At 40.3% G+C, this 20,622-nt stretch overlaps 1 protein-coding gene across 2 annotated transcripts in view; it reads left to right on the plus strand.

Moving 5' to 3' along the window:
• The window catches only part of LOC133364085 (probable ATP-dependent RNA helicase DDX60), a 76,905-nt gene that overhangs the window by 28,715 nt on the left and 27,568 nt on the right, over window positions 1-20,622 (plus strand). For both annotated transcript variants that reach the window (XM_061584137.1, XM_061584138.1), the window contains exons 14-28: window positions 62-314; window positions 6,219-6,391; window positions 6,678-6,842; window positions 7,445-7,594; window positions 10,023-10,142; window positions 11,378-11,473; window positions 11,995-12,110; window positions 13,582-13,724; window positions 13,911-14,020; window positions 14,611-14,715; window positions 14,823-14,945; window positions 15,659-15,789; window positions 16,950-17,102; window positions 17,548-17,679; window positions 19,910-20,048. In XM_061584137.1, the coding sequence (XP_061440121.1) occupies window positions 62-314; window positions 6,219-6,391; window positions 6,678-6,842; window positions 7,445-7,594; window positions 10,023-10,142; window positions 11,378-11,473; window positions 11,995-12,110; window positions 13,582-13,724; window positions 13,911-14,020; window positions 14,611-14,715; window positions 14,823-14,945; window positions 15,659-15,789; window positions 16,950-17,102; window positions 17,548-17,679; window positions 19,910-20,048 (2,109 nt within the window). The remainder of the gene's footprint in view (window positions 1-61; window positions 315-6,218; window positions 6,392-6,677; window positions 6,843-7,444; window positions 7,595-10,022; window positions 10,143-11,377; window positions 11,474-11,994; window positions 12,111-13,581; window positions 13,725-13,910; window positions 14,021-14,610; window positions 14,716-14,822; window positions 14,946-15,658; window positions 15,790-16,949; window positions 17,103-17,547; window positions 17,680-19,909; window positions 20,049-20,622) is intronic.

Genomic DNA, 20,622 nt, shown 5'->3' on the forward strand with positions numbered 1-20,622 from the left:
AAAGAACTGAAATAAAGTGAGAGCTGTTGGGCTGATTTTCTGTTATTCCTTTTGTTCCTAGAAGACAAAAGCAGAAATTATTATAGAGGAGAACAAAAAAAGGAAGAGAATTGAAGAAGAGAAAAAAGAAGAGTGTCGCTGGGGTGCCCTTTCAGTGACGATGGAAAGCAACATTAAAGAAAATATGACATCTGGGATTAAGAATCTAGAAGAATTTCTTAAAAAATGTCAAAGTGCATCTGTGAAAAGTGGTGCTGAAATGACAGCACTGAATGTTTGCTTTGGCTTGTGGATGGAACAGTGCAAGGCAGAGGGTATGTGAGCTCATGAAGTTGCTGTCTCCTTGTGGCAACACCTGTTAGTGGTTCTATAGAGATAGATATAGAGAGAACCTCTTCTCTCTAAGTGTTAATGTAATTGGGAGACCTTCTCAAGGCCTGGCACATTTAGATCATGAGGTATTTAAAAGCTAAGAATGCTCATATTTGGGGGAAAAATAGTGCCAGGAACAAAACTCACACCCACATTCAATAAATAGTAGTTTATATAGTCCCCATTTCAACCACTGAAGCTTCACATAGTGTACAATCCATGGACAGAGCCATCAGATGAAAAGGCAGGGATATTTGACCAGAGTGTGGAATTTCCCTTTCCGATGTACACAGTAAGTTCTATGTATAGCCCTCAATGACTACTTCCAAACCTAAGGCATCAGATTCCCATCCTGCAGAATTTTTCTGTTACACTTTAGAATTGGAAAAACTTGCTCTATCTTTTTTTGAGGGGGGCAGTATTTAATGGTAGAACATCACATTTAATTTCAACTTAGAGCAGTCCACAAGGCAGGCTGGTAAGGCATACTCAACTATTGGCCTGCTCAGTGCTCATACAAGCCCCCAAATGTGTGGGGATGGGGGAGAATATCCGCTAAATCAGACTTAGTCCTGGATTTTGACTGAACCCGACAGTCCGCTGTCTTTTTGGACCAGCGCTGATTTCTTGTGGCGGGCCGCAGCTGTAATCAGCATGGCTTTCTTCCCCCTGAATTTTCCTCCCAATTTTACGTAATTATCTTTGTAATTATAATTGCTATTATTCATCAACTTCCATGGATTTACATAGGTATTTACGTTAAAAATTACATATATTTTTTTCCACCAAAGAAACTAAAACAGCAGATCAAATTGGCAAGCGTGAAAGCAAGTGGGAACAAGAAAAAGGTGGATTGGGATTGAACGATGGACTATCGTTCAATCGGAACTAGGCAGCAAACTCCATCCCTAGTAGGGGGTGGATGGGGGCATGCATGCAAGCTCTGCCCCTAACATAATTGCACGTTTTGCAGCCCCTGGGTCCTTGACCTTCCCTGTGTTGCGCAGGGAAGACCTTCATAGGATTGCTATTCACATTCACAGGAATGTAAGTAGAACTCTGTGCAGTCAGGAATCCTGCTGATCGCACTGAGAGTTCTACTCATGTTCAAACATGCCTGAGTAGAAATACCTATGCAGCTTTCCCCTAGCGGTATACTCATCCAGGTTTGGGGTGTGTGTCTTAGACCCCTTTTTGGGAGCAAGGTCCTAGCCAGGTGCCTATGTCTCCAGCATCCCATGAGACAATCAGCATGAAAGGGGAACATGTTAGCCACTAAGAAGAATCTTCTAGCATGCTTCTTTGTCCTTTCCTGCTGATCGGAGCCAATCAGAGTGAAGGAGGTGGGTCAGCCACTGACAAGACTCTTCGCAGTAGTTAACACTCCCTTTTCATGCTGATAGACTCCTAAGGACATCTGCTATTGTGGGAGAAGGCACATGCAGGAAGGACTGAGGAGTGCAGAGATGACAGTGGACAGCAAGCAAGCAAGTGAAGGGGCATGGCTGTGAGGGGCTTTGTGTGACTATCATGGGACACTTCACTTCTGAATTTGCCACTACACTATTGTGTCCCCCCCCCCAAATATGATAAAGTCAGAGTGAGTGTGGGTGGGAGGCAATGCTCAGTTGCATTAAGGCAGAGTTGTCTATATTCCCTGCCCCCTACATAGTTTGGTGCTCAAAACACTCAGGCAAATGCCAGAACATGCCTGTGATTTCTTTAGATCTATCTTAACAATTGGCTACTTTGATGTCACAGAAGCCCAGACGTGGTAAACATAGAGATAAGAAAGACATGCATCAGGTAAGAGAACTGAAAGGAGGCCTGAATGCACAACTTAATTTTAAACAGAGTTTATAGGAGAACTTGTTTTAGTGCTAGAGTTCAGGCTAGCATGTAAAGAAAAAGTATTACACATGGCTTCTCTCACTACTGAGTAACTACAGCCAACTCCTAAATTTCTGCATTTCAGAAGAATCACAGGCCAGAGGATGAGACCTTCAAACAGACTTGAGCTTTTGCAGCTCCAAACACATATAGCTTTAAGTAGGATCCAAAAAGAGGTCTATTGGCTTTATATCAGAATACCCAGACTTGTTCACAAAGCAGGTTCTGAGAAATGGGTTACCTCCCCCTCCCCCAAATAAGTAATTGCTCCCAGTAGCCATATGACCTTTCCTTTCCACTGTCTACTTGCTTCCAACTATGACTAATGACGTTCTGACATTTTGTATATTATGTGCATAAATTATACAGCCACAAAAGTGGCTGTATACTATAGCCAGTGTGGATGTTTCACATTCTGCAATGTTAAATTGAAAATACCCCCCTTCCCATTCTGATGCTTCCTATAAGCTCATTTGAAAAAACAACCTTACAAAACTTATAGTCTTGAACTCCGAAATGCTTGCTTAACAACCCTGTAAATTTTCATGGCGATGAACAAAACAGGCAGAAAGAATTGAGAGTTCAAAGTCTAAAGAGAGAGAGAAAAAACCCAGACCCCTTTTGGACTTTTTTCTCTCAGAGTTCTCATAATCTGTTGAAATTCATTAAAAATCAGCCATGGTCACAGAGTACCTGTAATCCTGTTACTGACCTTGCCCCATATGCTGACCTTCATCTTCTGCAGTTAAAAAGTAAAAAAAAAATGCCTGGCTGATGTTTAATTAATTTAATAAAATTTGCATTGAACCAAATGATAATGTCGGGCATGCTCAGTAAGAACCAACTGTCAGTGTTCTAAAAGCCAGACTCCCAGGTGCTGGGCTTGCCTAATCGGGCTACACCCACACCAGACTTTGATTTCACGTGAGGCAGTCATGGCTTCCCTCAGAGAATCCTGGGAAGTGTAGTTTGTGAAGGATGCTGAGAGGAGACTCCTGTTTCCCTGAGAGAGCTCCAGTGGCCAGACTGGTTTAACAGTCAGCTGCTCTGATTGAAGTTCTGTGAAGGGAACAGGGCATCTCCTAGCAACTCTTAGCACCCTTCACTAACTACACTTCCCAGGATTCTTCCCAGGATTCTTTGAGAGAAGTCATGACTGTCCAAAATGAAATAAAGGTCTGGTGTGGATGTGGCCAGGGACAGCTTTGGTTTAAATTTGGGTGGGAGGCTACATGTGCCTGCTGTAGAATAAAATGGTGGGGGAAACCCTGAAAAGCAATTATACTGTTCACAATGTTTTCCTTTTGGAAAGGAAAGGGGCTTCCCGTCTGCCCAGTACCCACCCACCCAATCTCCTCCTACCTTCCCTGCCCCTCCTCCAGGTTAGTGTTGGACTACAACCTAGGAGACCAGGGTTCGAATCCCCACACAGCCATGAAGCTGACTAGGTGACCTTGGGCCAGTCACTGCCTCTCAGCCTCAGAGGAAGGCAATTGTAAAACCATCTCTGAATACAGTTTATCATGAAAACTCCATTCATAGGGCCTCCATAAGTCGGGATCGACTTGAAGGCAGTCCATTTCCATTTTCAAATATGATTGCACAGAAATAAATCCCATTGAACTCAAAAAGTATGCAATTGATCAACCCCACCCACCCTTCTCCATCCTATCTCCTCCCTCTTGCCCCTTCCTTCCCCTCCAACCCCCTCCCCCTCCTCCTCCCCCTCCCCGTGGTCAGTTTTACCTATCTGAAGCATGACTGCACGGGAGTAAATACCATTGATCTCAATAAGCATGCAAATTATCAAACCTACCCTCCCCCGCCCCTTCCTTTGCCCCCTCCCTCCAATCCCCTCCTTCCCTGTCCTGCTCCTTCTGCTCCCCTCTCCCCTCTCTCCTTACCTCTCCTATCCCCTCCCTCTCCCTGTTCCTCTCCCATGGTCAGTTCTACCTATCCTAACCATGATTGCATAGGAGTAAATCCCATTGAAATCAAGAAGCATGCAAATGATCAGACCTGACTTCCCCCTCCTCTCCCTTCTCCCCTCTTCCTTCTTCCTCCTTCCCTGCCCACTCCAGCTGTCCCTCCCTCTCCCCCAGCCAGTTTTATCTATCCTAAGCATGATTGCACAGGAGTAAATCCCACTGAACTCAATAAATATGCAAATGATCAAACCTGTCCTCCCCTCCACCTCCTTCCTGCTCCCCTCCCTCTCCTCTCTTTCGCCCTTCCTCCCCTCCCTCCTCCCCTCCCCATCCCCTGTGGTCAGTTTCACCTATCCTAAGCATAATTGCAGGGGAGTAAATTCCACTGAACTCAATAAGCATGCAAATGATCAATCCATTCTCAGCAAGCTTGCACAAGATCCCATTTCTTACCTCCTGGATTAAAAAAGCAGAGAAATTCACTAATAGGCAAAATATCTTGCCGTTTAAGAACGTACCTATAGCCCACAGATATTTCTATCAAACTTTAAAAAGCAGGGAAATTGGGCAGCTATAGTGAATGCACCAGGGGAGCAGGAGACCTGACCTCCTCTTGGATATATTGGACTGCCCTACAAAGTTGTCAAAATGCAAACACCATTTGGGTTGGTCTTTCACAGTCCAATCCACTTGCTGTGTAGCTTGCAAGAATTTGGTAACGTGCCTCTGAGCATATAGTGAGTGGTAGCAACACCTGCAATCAGCCCAAATAATAGAAAGAAGACATGTGCTGTGCTGACCTGACCTTATTTTAGCAGGGAGAAAGCAACATTATTAAGACAGTTGATATAGTTCAGATAGTCACTTTAAATATGTCTGAATTACTTTGCAATTTCAGTGAAGTTTCCTATAGGAAATCATTTTGTTTTGCTTCTGTTTCTGTGAATATGCAGAATAGTCTCCAGTGGACATCAGGAGTGTCTCAGTTTGCACAAGATAAAACAGTGGCAGGAGAAATATATTCTAGGTGTGCTCTATGTTTTTAATTGACTGTGCCCACCTTGTATTAAATGAAGTGGTTTAAACATAGCAGCCTGAAAACATGCTTCTTGGGCAGGCTGAGTTTGTTTTTTCCAACAGCCAGAATCATTGCTGAAGTAGCAACATATTGTAATCAGTCTGATGTTATATCAAACTGCCGTTTCAGATTCAACTGTTAATGCACCCAAAATAGAAATAGAACATAAGCTCCAATTTGAAACACAAAAGGCTATTTTCATCATCATATGACACTGACCAATAAAAGGGTTTGAAATTAATAAAATAAATTTGACACAGGTTTCTAGGATGAATAATGAGAGAAATAAAATTTTGTAGATTAGATTCTCTGTAGAAACAATAGTAACATGAATGAAGCAAAGTAAGGACACCAACAAACATAAAAAAATGCAATTCTCCATCTTTGGAGATGGCAGGTGTTGCCACCACTCACCATATGCTCAGAGGCACATGTTACCAAATTCTTCCAAGCTGCACAGCAAGTGGATTGGACTGTGGAAGACCAACCCAAATTGTGTTTGCATTTTGACAAATTTGTAGGGCAGTACAATATCTCAGAGAGGAGGTGAGGTCTCCAGCTCCCCTGGTGCATTCACTATAGCTGCCCAATTCCCTTGCTTTTTAAAGTTCAATAGAAATATCTGTTGGCTATAGGTACATTCTTAAACCACAAGGTTTTTTGCCTATTAGTGAATACTTATTGCTAAACTACTTGCTCTGCATAAACATGCTGATGCTCTTCTTGGATTGCAACATTTTACTGCTGCATGGTGAGCTTTAGAAGTTCCATGCAGGGACCTTCTACATCTTTTAGGTTTACCACATGGAGCTATCTTCATATGGTTGGATTTAAAGGGGCCCCAATACAGCGACTCTTCCAAATGATTTCTTTTGAGAAAATCTGGGGAAAATACAATTTATCATCTGATTACCATTATGAGTGAAATTTCATGTGTTTTACCCCTCAAGGCAAAACCAACAAAAACTTAAATATAGCAGTTGAAGTGATGAGAAGAATCCACTCATTGATTGCAAATTATGATCAAGAGAATTTATTGAAGGAGACGGACTTTCATCAGATTGCCAAATGCCTCTGGTACTTTGGATTTGACAACTTGGCAATTTCTTTAAAATATATCAAGGTAACTATGTAATTATGAAACATCTGCATGCAAATGTAAATGTGTTTCACTTAGATTTTCTCATGGCAGTTGCCCCATTTGCAAAATGTACTATGCGGCTTTTTCTGTAACAGTCACTTCTACTAAAGTGACTTTCTTAGAAGTGACTTCTGTTAGCTGAATTTTGACTATGACAAGATATGTTTAATTAGGTATACTATTTCTACTTGATTCATACTATTTATATTGAAAAAGGCCCATTCATTTTTAAACATGCAGCTAAACTGAAACCTCTAAATGCTTGTAGGTATCGGAAGATGAGAGAAAGGCACTTAAGAGGAAGTATTCAAAATATGCTGTTGGCATGGGGTCTTCCCGGTTTCAGCTACAGTACATGAGCCCCTATCTTATACGAGAAGAAAGAAAAGATCCTGATCCCAGAGTGCAATATTTTATTCCAGATACATGGCAGGTATTATTATCAATATGCTATTCAATGAATTTTCCTATTTTTATAGAGAAGTTATTTCAAGGCATTAGTATATGTGGGTGTTGGTTTTTGGCAGGAGGTATGATTATGAACACTTTCACCTGGTGCATCCACCCCCAAGGTGTTATTTGTCTCACTGGGAAAAACATACAGGAACCATTCCATACAGTTTGGTAATTTGAAAGAAAACATAAATGTGCTTTATCATCCTAAGTGTCTATGCAAGGGATGAAAAACCTGTGGTTCTCCAGATGTTGTTGGACTACAACTACCATCAGTTTCAGCAAGCATGGACAATGATAAGGGATGAAGGGAGTTGTAGTCCAAGCAACCATCTAGAGTGCCACTATGTCTTTGAATCTGATGTCATGTTGTGCAGGCACGGTAGCAGATACTTTGTGTTATTGGTCATTTATTTCTGCAACTTCAGGATTTGAATGGATAAAAAAAATTAAAGCAATCATGCTAAAGTTTCACAAATATATACACATCTGTTTATATTATAGTACAGATGCTAAATATTAATGAATGTGGATAATATAAACAAGATAATGACATGCAATCACATCATTATTAATCTATAGCGAGAACTTCTTGACATTGTGGATAATAATGAGTCTGCAGTCATTGTTGCTCCTACGTCATCGGGAAAAACATATGCCTCTTACTATTGCATGGAAAAAATCCTGAGAGACAGTGATGAAAGTGTGGTTGTGTATGTTGCTCCTACAAAGGTAGGAAACAGCTTAAAACTTCTTCTGAAAAAGTATATGTCATATCTACATTCTGTTGTAAAATGTATAGCTAAACTAGAGGATTCACTCTCGCAGGAGCAGAGCTTGGAAAAGTTACTTTTTTGAACTACAACTCCCATCAGCCCCAGCCAGCATGGCCACTGGATTGGGCTGATGGGAGCTGTAGTTCAAAAAAGTAACTTTTCCAAGCTCTGCGCAGGAGGTAGTGATGGCCACCAACTTGGATGGCTTTAAAAGAGGATTAGACAAGTTAATGAAGGACACAGCTATCAATGGCTACTAAGCCATGATGGTTTTGCTCTGCATCTATAGTCAGAGGTAGTGTTCTTCTGAATACCAGTGGAATGCCACTGGAAATGGCAGGAGGGGAGAATGTTCTTGCACCTCCTTCTTGCGGGCTTCCCATGGGCATCTGGTTGGCTGCTGTCAGAACAAGATTCCAGACTAGATGGGCCACTGACCTGATCCAGAAGGCTCTTATTTTCTTATGTATCATAGTTTTGTTTCGATTCTGGCCCATAAGGATCAAATTTAAGGATCAAAAATACCAAATGCAGATTGCAAAACTTGACTTTCGCCCCTCTTCATTTTCCATACATATAATCCCCTCCCCAAGAACAGGTAACTATTGTTTTATGGATCACAGCATGCTTCTGCAAGTGGATACATGCAACCAAGATTTACAGAACAATCCTATTGATGTATTTCAAGGGGTGGGAGAATTCACCATAGTTACTGTCATGAACCACTCCCGGTTCAGTCCCAGGACTCAACTCCCAGACCCAGGGCAATTGATCCTGGCAAGGCACAAACCTGTGCCTCCCTTACCAGGGCTGTGTAAACCAACACCAACCCTGCAAAGTAGGTAAACTACCACCACCCCTTAACCTGGGCACCCACTCTGGGCCAAGGGGAAATCCAAAGTGCCAGAAATAGACCTGCCAAGGATTCCAACAGACACTAGCCAAAGATACACACCTTGCCTTGGAGCCTTAGGCAAAATATCCTGTTATACAGTCATCTGTGGCTAATTGGCCAAGGTTCTGGATCTGGAGCCAAATCTCCACTGCAATGAACACACACTGGTAAATAAGAAGTAGCTTTATTTAATAAGATATAAGTGCACAAATATAGCAGCAAAATATGTGAATAGCAAAAACACCCCTGAGGGCCAGGTAAAATACAGAGAGAGTTACAGTCACAAAACAAAATAACAAAACTGTCTAACCTAGTCTGTACTTACAAAGAGATAAATAGCAGAATAACTTCATGGTTCCACATCCCCCCAGAGATGTATAGCCTGCATAGCAGATGGAAAATGGAACCTCACCTCAGGTAGCACCAGCAACCATAAGAGAATCAAGAATTAATTAGCCAATCAGGGGGCTTTCTGATGATGAAATCTTCTGGAGCTTTTGTGCCTAACGTTCGCACACTCATCAACCTTCCCAGGCCGGTTGGCCTTGAAGTACCAGACAACTGATAAGCAGGTGTTCTTGCTTGTAGCCTAATTAACTAGCTTCAGCTGTGAAAACTGCAAACTCATGGCCTTTCAGAGGCCCCATTTCAGACAAGATGTTTCCCCCCACAATTTCTTGCCTCAGAACCATTTTAGAAACCAGATGTTTTTGACAGTTGCATCCACAAAACATCCCCTGTATCCAAACTATCCCAGCTTGGGAGAAGTGGGGAAGAAAGACACAGAAAAAATGTGGCAGGAAGTGGGAAGAGCAACCTTCTTTCCATTGGAATAAATGGGAGGTGGACACAGAAAACACACCGAAAATAAGTGGCAAGAAGTAGAAGGGACAATCTTGATTTTCTCCTTTTCCCTTCGGTTGGAATAAGTGGGAGGTGGATTACTTACATCAGGTTATGTCCTGGGTAGATTTCCACCATGGCAGTGTCTGAACAATGAGGAAGGTTAGAAATCAGGATGGGTGTGCTCTTTGCTATGATTGCCATACATTTCACTCAGTTTGGGGGACTTGGCTGGTGAAATGGCTGAGCTGCTGAAGCTGTTCCACAGTGTGTAGAGGAATTTCTGCTTGTGTATTTTTGGTGGTGATGTCAGAAGTCTTCCAGCTTGTTCTAATGCCACTTAGCTGATGAACGGGTAGTGAGGATGTAGTTGCACCCATCCTTAAGTTAAATTGCAGATTAAAGATTTGTCTGTACTTTTTCTGTATTTCTTATATGATACATGTATGCATTATTTACTTATTTTGAAACATTTATAACCCGCTTTTCTTTATGTGGATGACCAAAGCAATTTGTCTATTCATTTACCAAAGAAATGAGCAGACTAGTCCCACTGCTTTGAATTTTCTCATGAAGGAAAGTGGGTTATGAATTCATACTTGGTTAAACCACAGTTTAACTTGTGTTGCTAATGTGCTGCTTTTAGGCTCTCGTTAATCAAGTGTGGGCAACCATTAGCAATCGATTTGACAAAGCATTGCCAGCTGGTCTTGCTGTATGTGGTGTTTTCACTCGAGATTATCGCCATGATGCCTTGAATTGCCAGGTAAGTCATATATGGTTGTTACTGATTTCCCTAGCAAAGGCATTTATTCAGCTAATACATTTAGTCAGGGTAAAGGTCCTGGGAAATGTTCTAAAACAGTTGAACTGGGAAAGAATGAAAAAGAAAGGAAGGTAGGAAGGAAAATATAACCAAAGCAAAATGTAACAATGAAAATATTTTCAGAGTCAAGCCTTTCCTCAGTATGAGGCTTTTTTGTATTAAATAGATAAAGAAATAGCCAATTGTGAAGGAGTAGCCAATGTTCCCATCAGCCCAACCAGCATGGCCAGGGGACAGGGAGTTCTGGTCCAAGAATATCTGGAGGGCACAATGTTGGTTACCTCCACAGTAGTGTTAAAGTGCAATCCTCTCTATGTAATCATCAGACAGTCCTAGTACATTCACTAAGGCCTGTGTTCAGGATTGGCACAAGACTACGGGCTTTAGGAAACCTCAGAAGCACCGGAACAGAGATATGACTTTACAACAATATTTCAGCAACACATTCAGAATTGATGGCAAGGAAATATTTGTGATGAAGGAAATTCCCATCAGACTCTTACTATATGACTATGACTATGACAGCAAGATTATTATGGGTGCAAGGATGGAAGTTGGAAGATGGAATTAACACTGATAATGGAGGAATGGCTATTGAAATTACTGGACCTAGCAGACTTGATGAGATGGATTAATTGACATGTTTATTTGGAGAAAAATCGATGGATATATTTCTCAAGGAGTGGAGACCTCTCTTTGACTTTTTGCGGAAAGAATAAAGTAATGTTAATGAGATTTGATGATTAATTAAGATAACTACTGGAGGACAGGGATTTTGTAATGTATTAAGAGACAGGTTTGTTATGTATCATAGACCTATGGCTGATCTGCGACAAATCGGAAGTCAACATTTTATTTTATTGTTTAATTTGTTTCTTTTTTGTTTTGTTTTGTTTGAAAATTTGAATAAAATTAATGATAAAAAAAAAGGAAACCTCAGAAGCACCAATATGCTGGCATATGTTGAAGTATGCTTTTGCCAGTGGATTTATGCTGGCAGAAAATCAGGGATATATTAGTGTAAGTAGTTCTATAAATAACTATGATGTTCTTTTCATCAACACTAGTCATATTCATATCATTGGCATTTAGCTGCTTTTTCAAAAATATTCATGTTGATTTTAAACTGTTATTAGCAGGGATGCTTCTAAAAGTCCATCAGTATTTTGTTTCAGATACTGGTAACAGTGCCACAGTGTTTAGAAATCTTACTTCTGTCACCTCGTCGCCAGAAATGGGCTCAAAGGATAAGATACGTTATATTTGATGAGGTATGTATGCATAATTTTTTAGCAGAATTAATGAAATATTTATTGTTACCTACTATATCTAGATCCTTATACATGAAAGCCAATTACACTATACTCTAGTGTGACCAAGATTCTGTAGTGGCTTGTGTGGTCAGGTGGAGCCATTCTCCTGACACTGATGTTGCTGCTGCTTACCAGAGTGGGATGCCCATGTGGTTGCACCAGTGGACCACTGCCACCAATGTGATGCTCCAGCTGGTGTATCTGTGTGGCCCAGCCCACCACATGCACCACTACTGCTAAGAATACAAGATTGGGCTTTGGTGGGCAGCAGGTAAGGAGGCATGGCTATGCAGGTAGGACCATGGCTCCCTTAAACTCTGTGGGGCAAAGGAAATAGGTTGCAGTCTGGAATGTTGATGAGAAAGGACTAAATTACCATCAGGAGTAGCTCATAGCCTGTACTGCAATGAGACGCTGAGACTCTTGAGTGTGTATGTTTATATTCTTTGGTATAAATGGGTAGTTGTTTTTTTCTTCAGGTCCATTGTCTTGGAGGTGAAATTGGAGCAGAAGTTTGGGAGCATCTTCTGGTTATGATTCGATGCCCGTTTTTGGCCCTCTCTGCAACCATAAGCAACCCGAAACATCTCGCTGAGTAAGATGGCTGTAAACTCTGAATGATGTTAAGCGGGGTGTGAACTCATTTCCAAAACATACTTTGAAAGTGTTGTATTGTAGGTTAGGGCTGTGTGTCTTCAACTACAGCTTGATCTTGTGAAAATTTGCAGGTCTCCATATGTCAGGGATAACATGGAATGAAATTGCATCTCTGGATCGATTCTTCTTGGACAAATCAGTAAATAAGCACAGTAATTATGCTTAGCATTCATATAGCATGTGTCCTAATGTTCTAAGCACTTTGTATCCAGATGCACATCTTAGTCAACTTTACAGCAGTCCTGTGAGGTAAACCAGTGTTGTTCAGATGGTGGACTAAAGCTGAGAAATGTATGGTTTGTCAAAGACCACCATACAAGTTTGTGGCAAAGGTGAGATTTGAACTGAGGAGTTTCATGAACATAACTCATTATCTTAACCACCATGCTACATCAGCTCTCATGGATAACTTACACATACATAACAATCAGTCAGGATCATTCAGACCATGGTATTCCCGATCTCTATGTATGGATGTGAAAGTTGGACAATGAAAAAAGTGGATAAGAAAAAACTCAACTCATTTGAAATGTGGTGTTGGAGGAGAGCTTTACCAATACCATGGACTGCGAAAAAGACCAATTGGGTGTCAGAACAAATTAAACCAGAACTATCACTAGAAGCTAAAATGATGAAACTGAGGTTATCATACTTTGGACACATAATGAGAAGACATGATTCACTAGAAAAGACAATAATGCTGGGAAAAACAGCAGGGAGTAGAAAAAGAGGAAGGCCAAACAAGACATGGATTGATTCCATAAAGGAAGCCATAGACCTGAACTTACAAGATCTGAACACGGTGGTTCATGACAGATGCTCTTGGAGGTCACTGATTCATAGAGTCGCCATAAGTCGTAATCGACTTGAAGGCACATAAGAACAACAACAAGAATCATAGACTGGGAAGGGCATCAAAGGACGTAATCCAGCCTCTGCTGATAAAGGAAATCTACTGTTACAACATCTCTGCTAGGTGGCCATCCTGTCTTTGCTTAAAAAACTTAATGTAGCCCTGAATACAATGAAGTGTGCTTGACAATGTTATAAGAGTGAGATATTTTTATTCTGAAGAATGTGTCGATCAGTAGCAGCCCATGTGGTGGGGCAGAGCCAGAGAGTCACCCTCCAGACACCGGTGACACTGCAGATTACCTAGATGGGGCTAGGTGGTGTTGAGTTTGAGCCTGCACGGCTCTACTGGTAGAGTGATTCCAGGGCCCCAGCCATTATGCCCACATAACCCCAACTTTGCTGCAGCCCTGTCCCCCTCCAGCCCTACCCAGGTAAGTTACAGCAATGCTAGTGTCAGGAGGGTGGCTCTGGGGCTCTGTTCCACCATACAGGCTGCTACTGGTATAGATAGAGCCTGTTGTTTACTGGAAAAGTAATTCTTCTTTTTCAAAAAGTTGGTTGCAGTCAGTAAAAAGATACTGGCAACATACTGAAGCTGCAATAGCACGAAGTTCTGACTGTTTCACATCTATGAAGAAAGGAGCAAAAGAAAAGAAAAGTATTAAAAGACAAAATACATCATACAGGGTTAAATTAGGTATGTACTGAAAAGCAAATTTGTTATAACACCAGAAAATATATTTTCGCGTTTGTCGTGAGTGAGTTTCAAAAATACGTTATGTTAAAACTACATCATGTTGACACAGAAGTTTAAAAACAGCCTGTGTTTGGCTTTCTTATCTAAGTATGGCCAGATCACTTATTTCAAATTTTCTGTTTTCAGTGGTGTATGGAGAGAGATACAATGATTTAGAAAAACATGTATGCTCCCTTGACCATGGTGATTTCACTATTCATCATTATCATCCCTATGCTGCATTAACTGTGAAGCATGTAAGTTTAATATTACATTAGGTGAAATAGCAATCTGTTGCTTGGTTAAAAGCCATAACTATAGAAATCTGAGACATGCTAATCAGTGCTTAAAAGCAAATCCTAATCACTGAAACTGATACTGCATCATTGAGCAGTGTTCTTTATGTTACATCCCCAGCGTGCATTTAAACCATTCAAACCACTTTGAGAGTCATGGTCTCCTCCAAAGAATCCTGGGAATTGTAGTTTGTTAAAGTTACTGCGAGCTGGGAGGCTTTTGACAAACTACAGTTCCCAGGATTCTTTGGGGGGAAGCCATGACTCTTAAAGAGAGCTTTAAATGAACGGTAGGGATGTGACCGAAGTAATTTTAATTGTAATTTTATTTTAATTTTTGTCTTAACTGTGTTTTTAAAATGTTTTTATAGTTGTATTGTACCCACACTCACCTGTATTTTAATGTGGTTTTATTCTGCTGTACACCGCCCTGAGAGCTTGTCGCTATAGGGCGGTCTAAAAGTACAATAAATAAATAAATAAATAAATAAATAAATAAATAAGAACAACAAAACAAGACCTTTTTTATTTTTCTTTATTTAACATTACAGATTGAAAAGTATGGCTTTCCCTTGGACCTTTCACTGTCTCCTCGAGAAACTGTTATATTGTATGACATCATGGTAAAAGCTCAGAGAAATTGGCCAAGGGCAAATGTAAGTATATGCTATATATATGTGTGTGTGTGTATGTTCAGAGCAATTGTTACAAAAAGAAGAGAATAGTTATAGTCACTATTTCCCTCTTGATCTTTGGTATTAAGGAGCTGGATCCTGAGGAGTTTTTTAAGGACAAAATTGTCATCACAAAGGCTGATGCTAGAAATTATGAGAGAGAGCTGAAAGAAGAGCTAGAAATGTGGACTAAACATGGTAACAGTAAGGAGGTATTTATTATTTCCCATCTATTTACCAGTTTATCCTCCTCTTATTTTCCAAAGGTCTCAAATAGTCTTTAATCTTTACAGTCTATTATTTGGCTTTAGTTGGGTTGCGTCCAACTAAGTTCTATGAAGAGTAGTCCCATTTAAATGAATGGATCTAAATTACTCACGTTTGTTAATTTCAGTGGATCTGCTATTGACTGAATACAATCCTTAAGGTTGTGTTTTTTAAAAAGTCAATTGTTGAATATCCAGGCATTATGATGATATAGCTTTGGGGGCTTGGGTAGTCAGCCTATATTAAATGAATCAAGTATGCAGTGTGGGAGTTCTTCTTGGCTAGCTTTGCTACCACATGGCCAGATTGTGGCTGTGGCCAGAAACATTCTTACACCCTTTGGCTAGTGCACTAGGTGTGGTCCTTCCTGCAGAAAACAGATCTGGCTACTGTCATGCATGCCTTGGTCACATCTTGGCAAGACTACTGAACACACTTTACTGGGGTTTGCACTTTGGAAAGTGTTCAGATTCTGCAGCTGAACGAAGAGATACTACTCTCTGCATCAAATATTGTATCTGAACAACAAACTCAGGTCTACAGACTGAAATGGAGTAACAGTGCTGCCATGTCTTCTTGTTTTTCATTATTGTTTATCTAAAAGTGACATCCAGGAATGGAACTGCATATTCTTCACTGCAGTTAACTTTTTGTCTAGGCAAACAAAGTGTTGCTGCTGCTCAGACCTCAACCTTCATCTTACTCTTCTGAAACACAGATGCAGATGTACTTTCCTCATTTTGTTGAAAAACTAAAACTGATGGATAAATTGCCTGCACTATTTTTCCTGTGAGTAAGACAAATAGAGTGAGTAAGACAAGTAGAGAAGTTGTAATTCAGATTTGGGGAGAGGGGGGCAGGAAACAACAAGAAGCAAAAGCAACTATCAGACGTGCAGTAATGATTTTAAACTTCAAAATGACAGTGCTTTCTTCCAAAATCTTTTGCATGCAGAAGCAATACAGACTACTAAAAAGCCTCTTAAAAATGTTATTTTAGCACAAGCAGTCCTGTGTAAGTGATTTTTGAAAGTATTCTCAATAATTGCTTTTGTAAACTTTGCTTGTCTGCCTTTTTTGATCAGGGCATCTTGAATTTGGTAGCACAGGAATGTGCATATCAACTGTGAGCGGTAATCCTTCTGAATACTTTTATTACTTCTCTGGTTCCACCAATTTGTTCAACGTTGCTCCTGTGTAGAGGACCAAAATATGAGGATAATCATGCATGGCAAGTGGAGTGAGATATCACAGCTGCCATGCCTGCTTCCAGTCTTAATTTATTGATTGGGTCTTCTATACAGAGCCTATACACAATAGGCAGGGTCAGAGTGGGGGGAGGCAGCCCATCAAGAAAAGTAGTAGAGGTACAAATGAAATGTTCCTAGGTCCAGATGGGTGGGATAAAGACAGAGATTATGGAGTGTGGCTCCACCTTTCCCCCACCCCAAACCTGGTAAGCAAATTATACTGATGGTTTGGGTGCCTTTGCAATTAATTCTGTTTCCTTTCTACTAAGTTCCTGTTTCTTCAGCTGTTTTTATTTGAACATATAAACTGTGTGAATTGTACAATAAATTAGTTGAGCTCATTTTTATCATAGATTGCATTTCTCAGATTGATATGGGAGACATCCACTTGGAAGGTTGTGTCTCTTGATTCACCCAAGACAGGAGCATGTGGCTTGTCCTTTTGTATAGTCTTTCTCCCTTCAGACAGTTTAGCCCCTATCTGTGACCAAAGCAGATGTTGATCTCTCCTCTCCTATCAGCCTTTGAGCTTAGACCTTACTTGCTCTTTCTTACCCTCCTCTTTGTTCTGTCATGGTAATCTAAGGAAAACCGCAGCACATTAGAGTGGGACTTATTTCTGAGTAGTCATGTATAAAATTACACTGTAAGGGATCTAATTACCAGTAAGTAATCAGAGTTTAAACACCTCTTTTAAAAGATTCAGCATTAAAAAAGTGGAAGAATTGGCTCGAGATGTATGCCAGTTCCTAGAGGACAAGCATAGTAAGAAGCAAATCCCAGGTTCTGAAAAAGAAGAATGGTTAACAAAAAAATGTAAGAAGATTGAAAAATCTTTGGCAGATCAAAATGAGTAAGTGTTATAAACCTTCTTTTGGAATTTATTTTTTAACGTATAAAATGTATGTAGATAGTTCACATCCAATATTAATTATGTCTAAAATGAAAACACCTGCTTTTATAAAACAAATGAAGAAAGGCCTTTTATAAAAAAAGGATTACTAATCCATTTTATTCTCTGCCTTCCCATTCCTTGAGCTAAATTTGATAATAATTTCACAATTGGCATCAACCAATTTGTACATGACAGTTCTTTGCTTTTCAGTTGTACATAATCTCAGATAAACTTATCATTTCTATATCAATAGATTTAACCTTCATTTTAAAAAGGCAAATAAGATACAAAAATGTGCAATGATTAATCTTCTATTCCTACATTTTCATAGTTTTATACCATCCAGTTTTCAACTTGAAATCATCATTTTATGATAACACTAACTGACAATTCTTGCATTCAGCATTAAAAGACCAGAACAACGGACTGAAAAAGTATGCAGCTCCTTAGGAGATAACCACATGAATAGAAAACAAGAACAAATGTTAAAAAAATCAAAAAAGATTGAAAAAAGTGTGAAGAAAAAGCAGACTGAGTAAGTATTGGAAACCTTTTGTAAGTACTGCACACATTTTAGTTAAGTCGAGACCTTATCCCATCTGCGTCTGTGTTGGAATTGTTTTTTAATATGTTTTTAAACCTTTTTTTAAAGAAGTCTTGAAAGCTTTTTTTTAAAAATGTTTTTAAAGATGTTTTGTTTTAATGTATTTTAAAGTCTGTTTTTATGATGTTTTAAAGTGTTTTTAGTGCTTTTGTTTGCCACCCTGGGCTCCTGCTGGGATGAAGGGAGGGATATATGTCAAATAATAAATAAATAAATAAATTTTGTTTGGTGTCTGGCAGAGCAATGCAATCCGTTCTGTGCCAGGCTAGGGGAGGGGGGAGATTAGATTTGGCACAGATGTCCCACCTCTACCCAGCTCTGTTGGTCTCCCACCAGCCACCACCTGCGGAGTGACAGCAGCATCACTCCATTATTGTGGAGCTCCCCTTTCACCCACCCAATGTCCTGGTGGGCATTCCACTGATAGGATTCCCACTGGTGGCAGCCAGAAGAAAGCCTCAAAACAGAGTGTTCCAAGAGCAGGGAAGGGCTGAGCCAGCCTAGGATCCATTGGATCCCAAGCCAGCTCCACACCATTATGTAATGCCCGTGAGCCCAGCTGAGTACCAGGCTGACTCAGCAATTTGCCTACCCCCTCCACCTTCTGCCTGGCTGCTATGTGCAACATGGCTACAGATGCAGTAGTGCCCCTCACTGAGTAGTGGGGGGCAGTTAGGATAGCTTTCTTAGGTTGTATTCCACCTAGTCCTACTCAAAGTAGACCTGTTGAAACTAATGAACCTAATGGTCTTCAATGGGTCTATTCTGAGTAGTACTGGGATTGAATTCCACCCTTAGTGTGATTTCTGAATCTAACTCAGTCATCCTTAGCTCCCTAACCAACTTCCTGTTTCAGACTAGTGTTGGAGACCATTAGGACAATGACAAAATGTAAAGAGAAACTAAGTGATAAAATATAGTAGAGGCAGGATAACTAGAAATGGGAAAGATTTCAGAGACTCTCATTGTATTTGTGCAGAATTTTTCTATGTATTCCAGGAACAAGTAATCACTTGATTTCTTATTTATTTCTCTTATTTATTTATTTATTTATTTATTAAAAACATTTTTACGCTGCCTCTTAGCTTGAAGAAGTCCCCCCACACCCTGTAACCTTGAGTCACTTCCATCTTTGAGTAGGGACACATTGGCTGAGTTAGCCCTTGTCTTAAATATCTTCTCACCAGTGTAGTGGCCAGTAAGTTCCATGCCACATCTCAAATTGCTTTGTTCCCAAATGCTCAGAATACAATAATGCTGTATCATACTGTGCTCCAAAAATGCTAATTTTACCCGCAAATGTGTTCTCTGTGAGCACAGTGTAAAGGTAATCACTCTAAGAATAATATTACACTAAGAGACTATAGACTCCTGGCCATGGAGTCTTATCAGGAGGGTGAGGCGGCAGTGGAGGGCAGGCTATGCTGATGCATGGGCGGAGTCAATCCAGCACTCCCACCTGTGCAGCCCCAACTTCACTGCTGCCTCGTTCTTCCAGTTCCTGCTCTTGTCTGATGATTCAGCATATGTGAACAATTGGTATTTTCTTAGTCCATTTTATTTTAATTGACCTTGTTTGCACATCATACTAAGTGTGGGGTAGCCCTTTAGATGTTGATAGACTACAACTTCCATCTTTTGTGACCATCAATCATGCTGGTTGGAGCGGATGGAATTGGAAGTCAAAAATATGTGGAGGGCACCACGTTGACTATCCTGCAGTAAGCCATAGTTAATTGCTTGCCATTAATGAGCGCATGCTGCCCAATAGCTACCATTTCATGTCTCCTCTAACGCAAACAGGAGCAACAAGAAGTTTGGCGTAGCATGATGTTCAAATCTAAGACCACATTTTGCTTCTCTTGAAACAAGCCACAATGGGAAGCCAAGGTTTGTTCTCACAGCCCATTCACAGTAATCCAGGAACCAAGTCTTACTATGACATGTGAACCATTGTATCACATATAAATGAGTCCTCTGTCTGTCTGTCTGTCTGGTTATCACGCATACACACACACACCTGTAATGAGTTCTTAGGAACATCCTTTCAAGTGCAAAATGCATAATGAAGCACAAGGTGTGGTGGGTCTCATTGCATACATGAAACTGAAACAACAAATGTTGAAATGTTGCTTGGTAATTAATTTATTCTTCTGTGCAGCGACACTAGAGTAACCCATAAAGATGACAAAAAATTTGTCTGGGAGGCTGAGCTTGATAGCATAAGGAAGCAAATGGAGAAGATTTCTGAAATCCCTTCAGACTGCACCTATGCAAATGAACATGCCATTGATAATGAGGTGAGGTTAAAACTCTTTAATTTCCAGTATTAAAATAAAACTCTGATAAATAACTGCTTCCCTTGATCTTCATTAAAAACTAGACATATAATAGCAATACACCAATTGTCCATTTTATTATTTCTTATGTTTATATTTTGTGTATGTCCACAGCATATTCCAGATTATGAAAATCTCCCCAAATTTATAATTAGAAGATGTCAAACTTACATAGGCAAAGGTTTCTAATATATATTCAGTTTAAAGTCAGTTTACATTTATGCGAGAGCCAGTGTGGTGTAGTGGCTAAGGTGTTGGACTATGACCTGGGAGACCAGGGTTCGAATCCCCCCACAGCCATGAAGCTCACTGGGTGACCTTGGGCCAGTCACTGCCTCTCAGCCTCAGAGGAAGGCAATGGTAAACCACCTCTGAATACCGCTTACCGTGAAAACCCTATTCGTAGGTTCGCCATAAGTCAGAATCGACTTGAAGGCCGTACATTTACATTTTACATTTATGTAATAAGTTGTAGAAATGACAAACTGATTTGACACATCTACTATTATTACGTATTCATTATTAAGACAATGTT

This window comes from Rhineura floridana, chromosome 9 (genome assembly GCF_030035675.1).
Source record: "Rhineura floridana isolate rRhiFlo1 chromosome 9, rRhiFlo1.hap2, whole genome shotgun sequence".
NCBI lineage: Eukaryota > Metazoa > Chordata > Lepidosauria > Squamata > Rhineuridae > Rhineura > Rhineura floridana.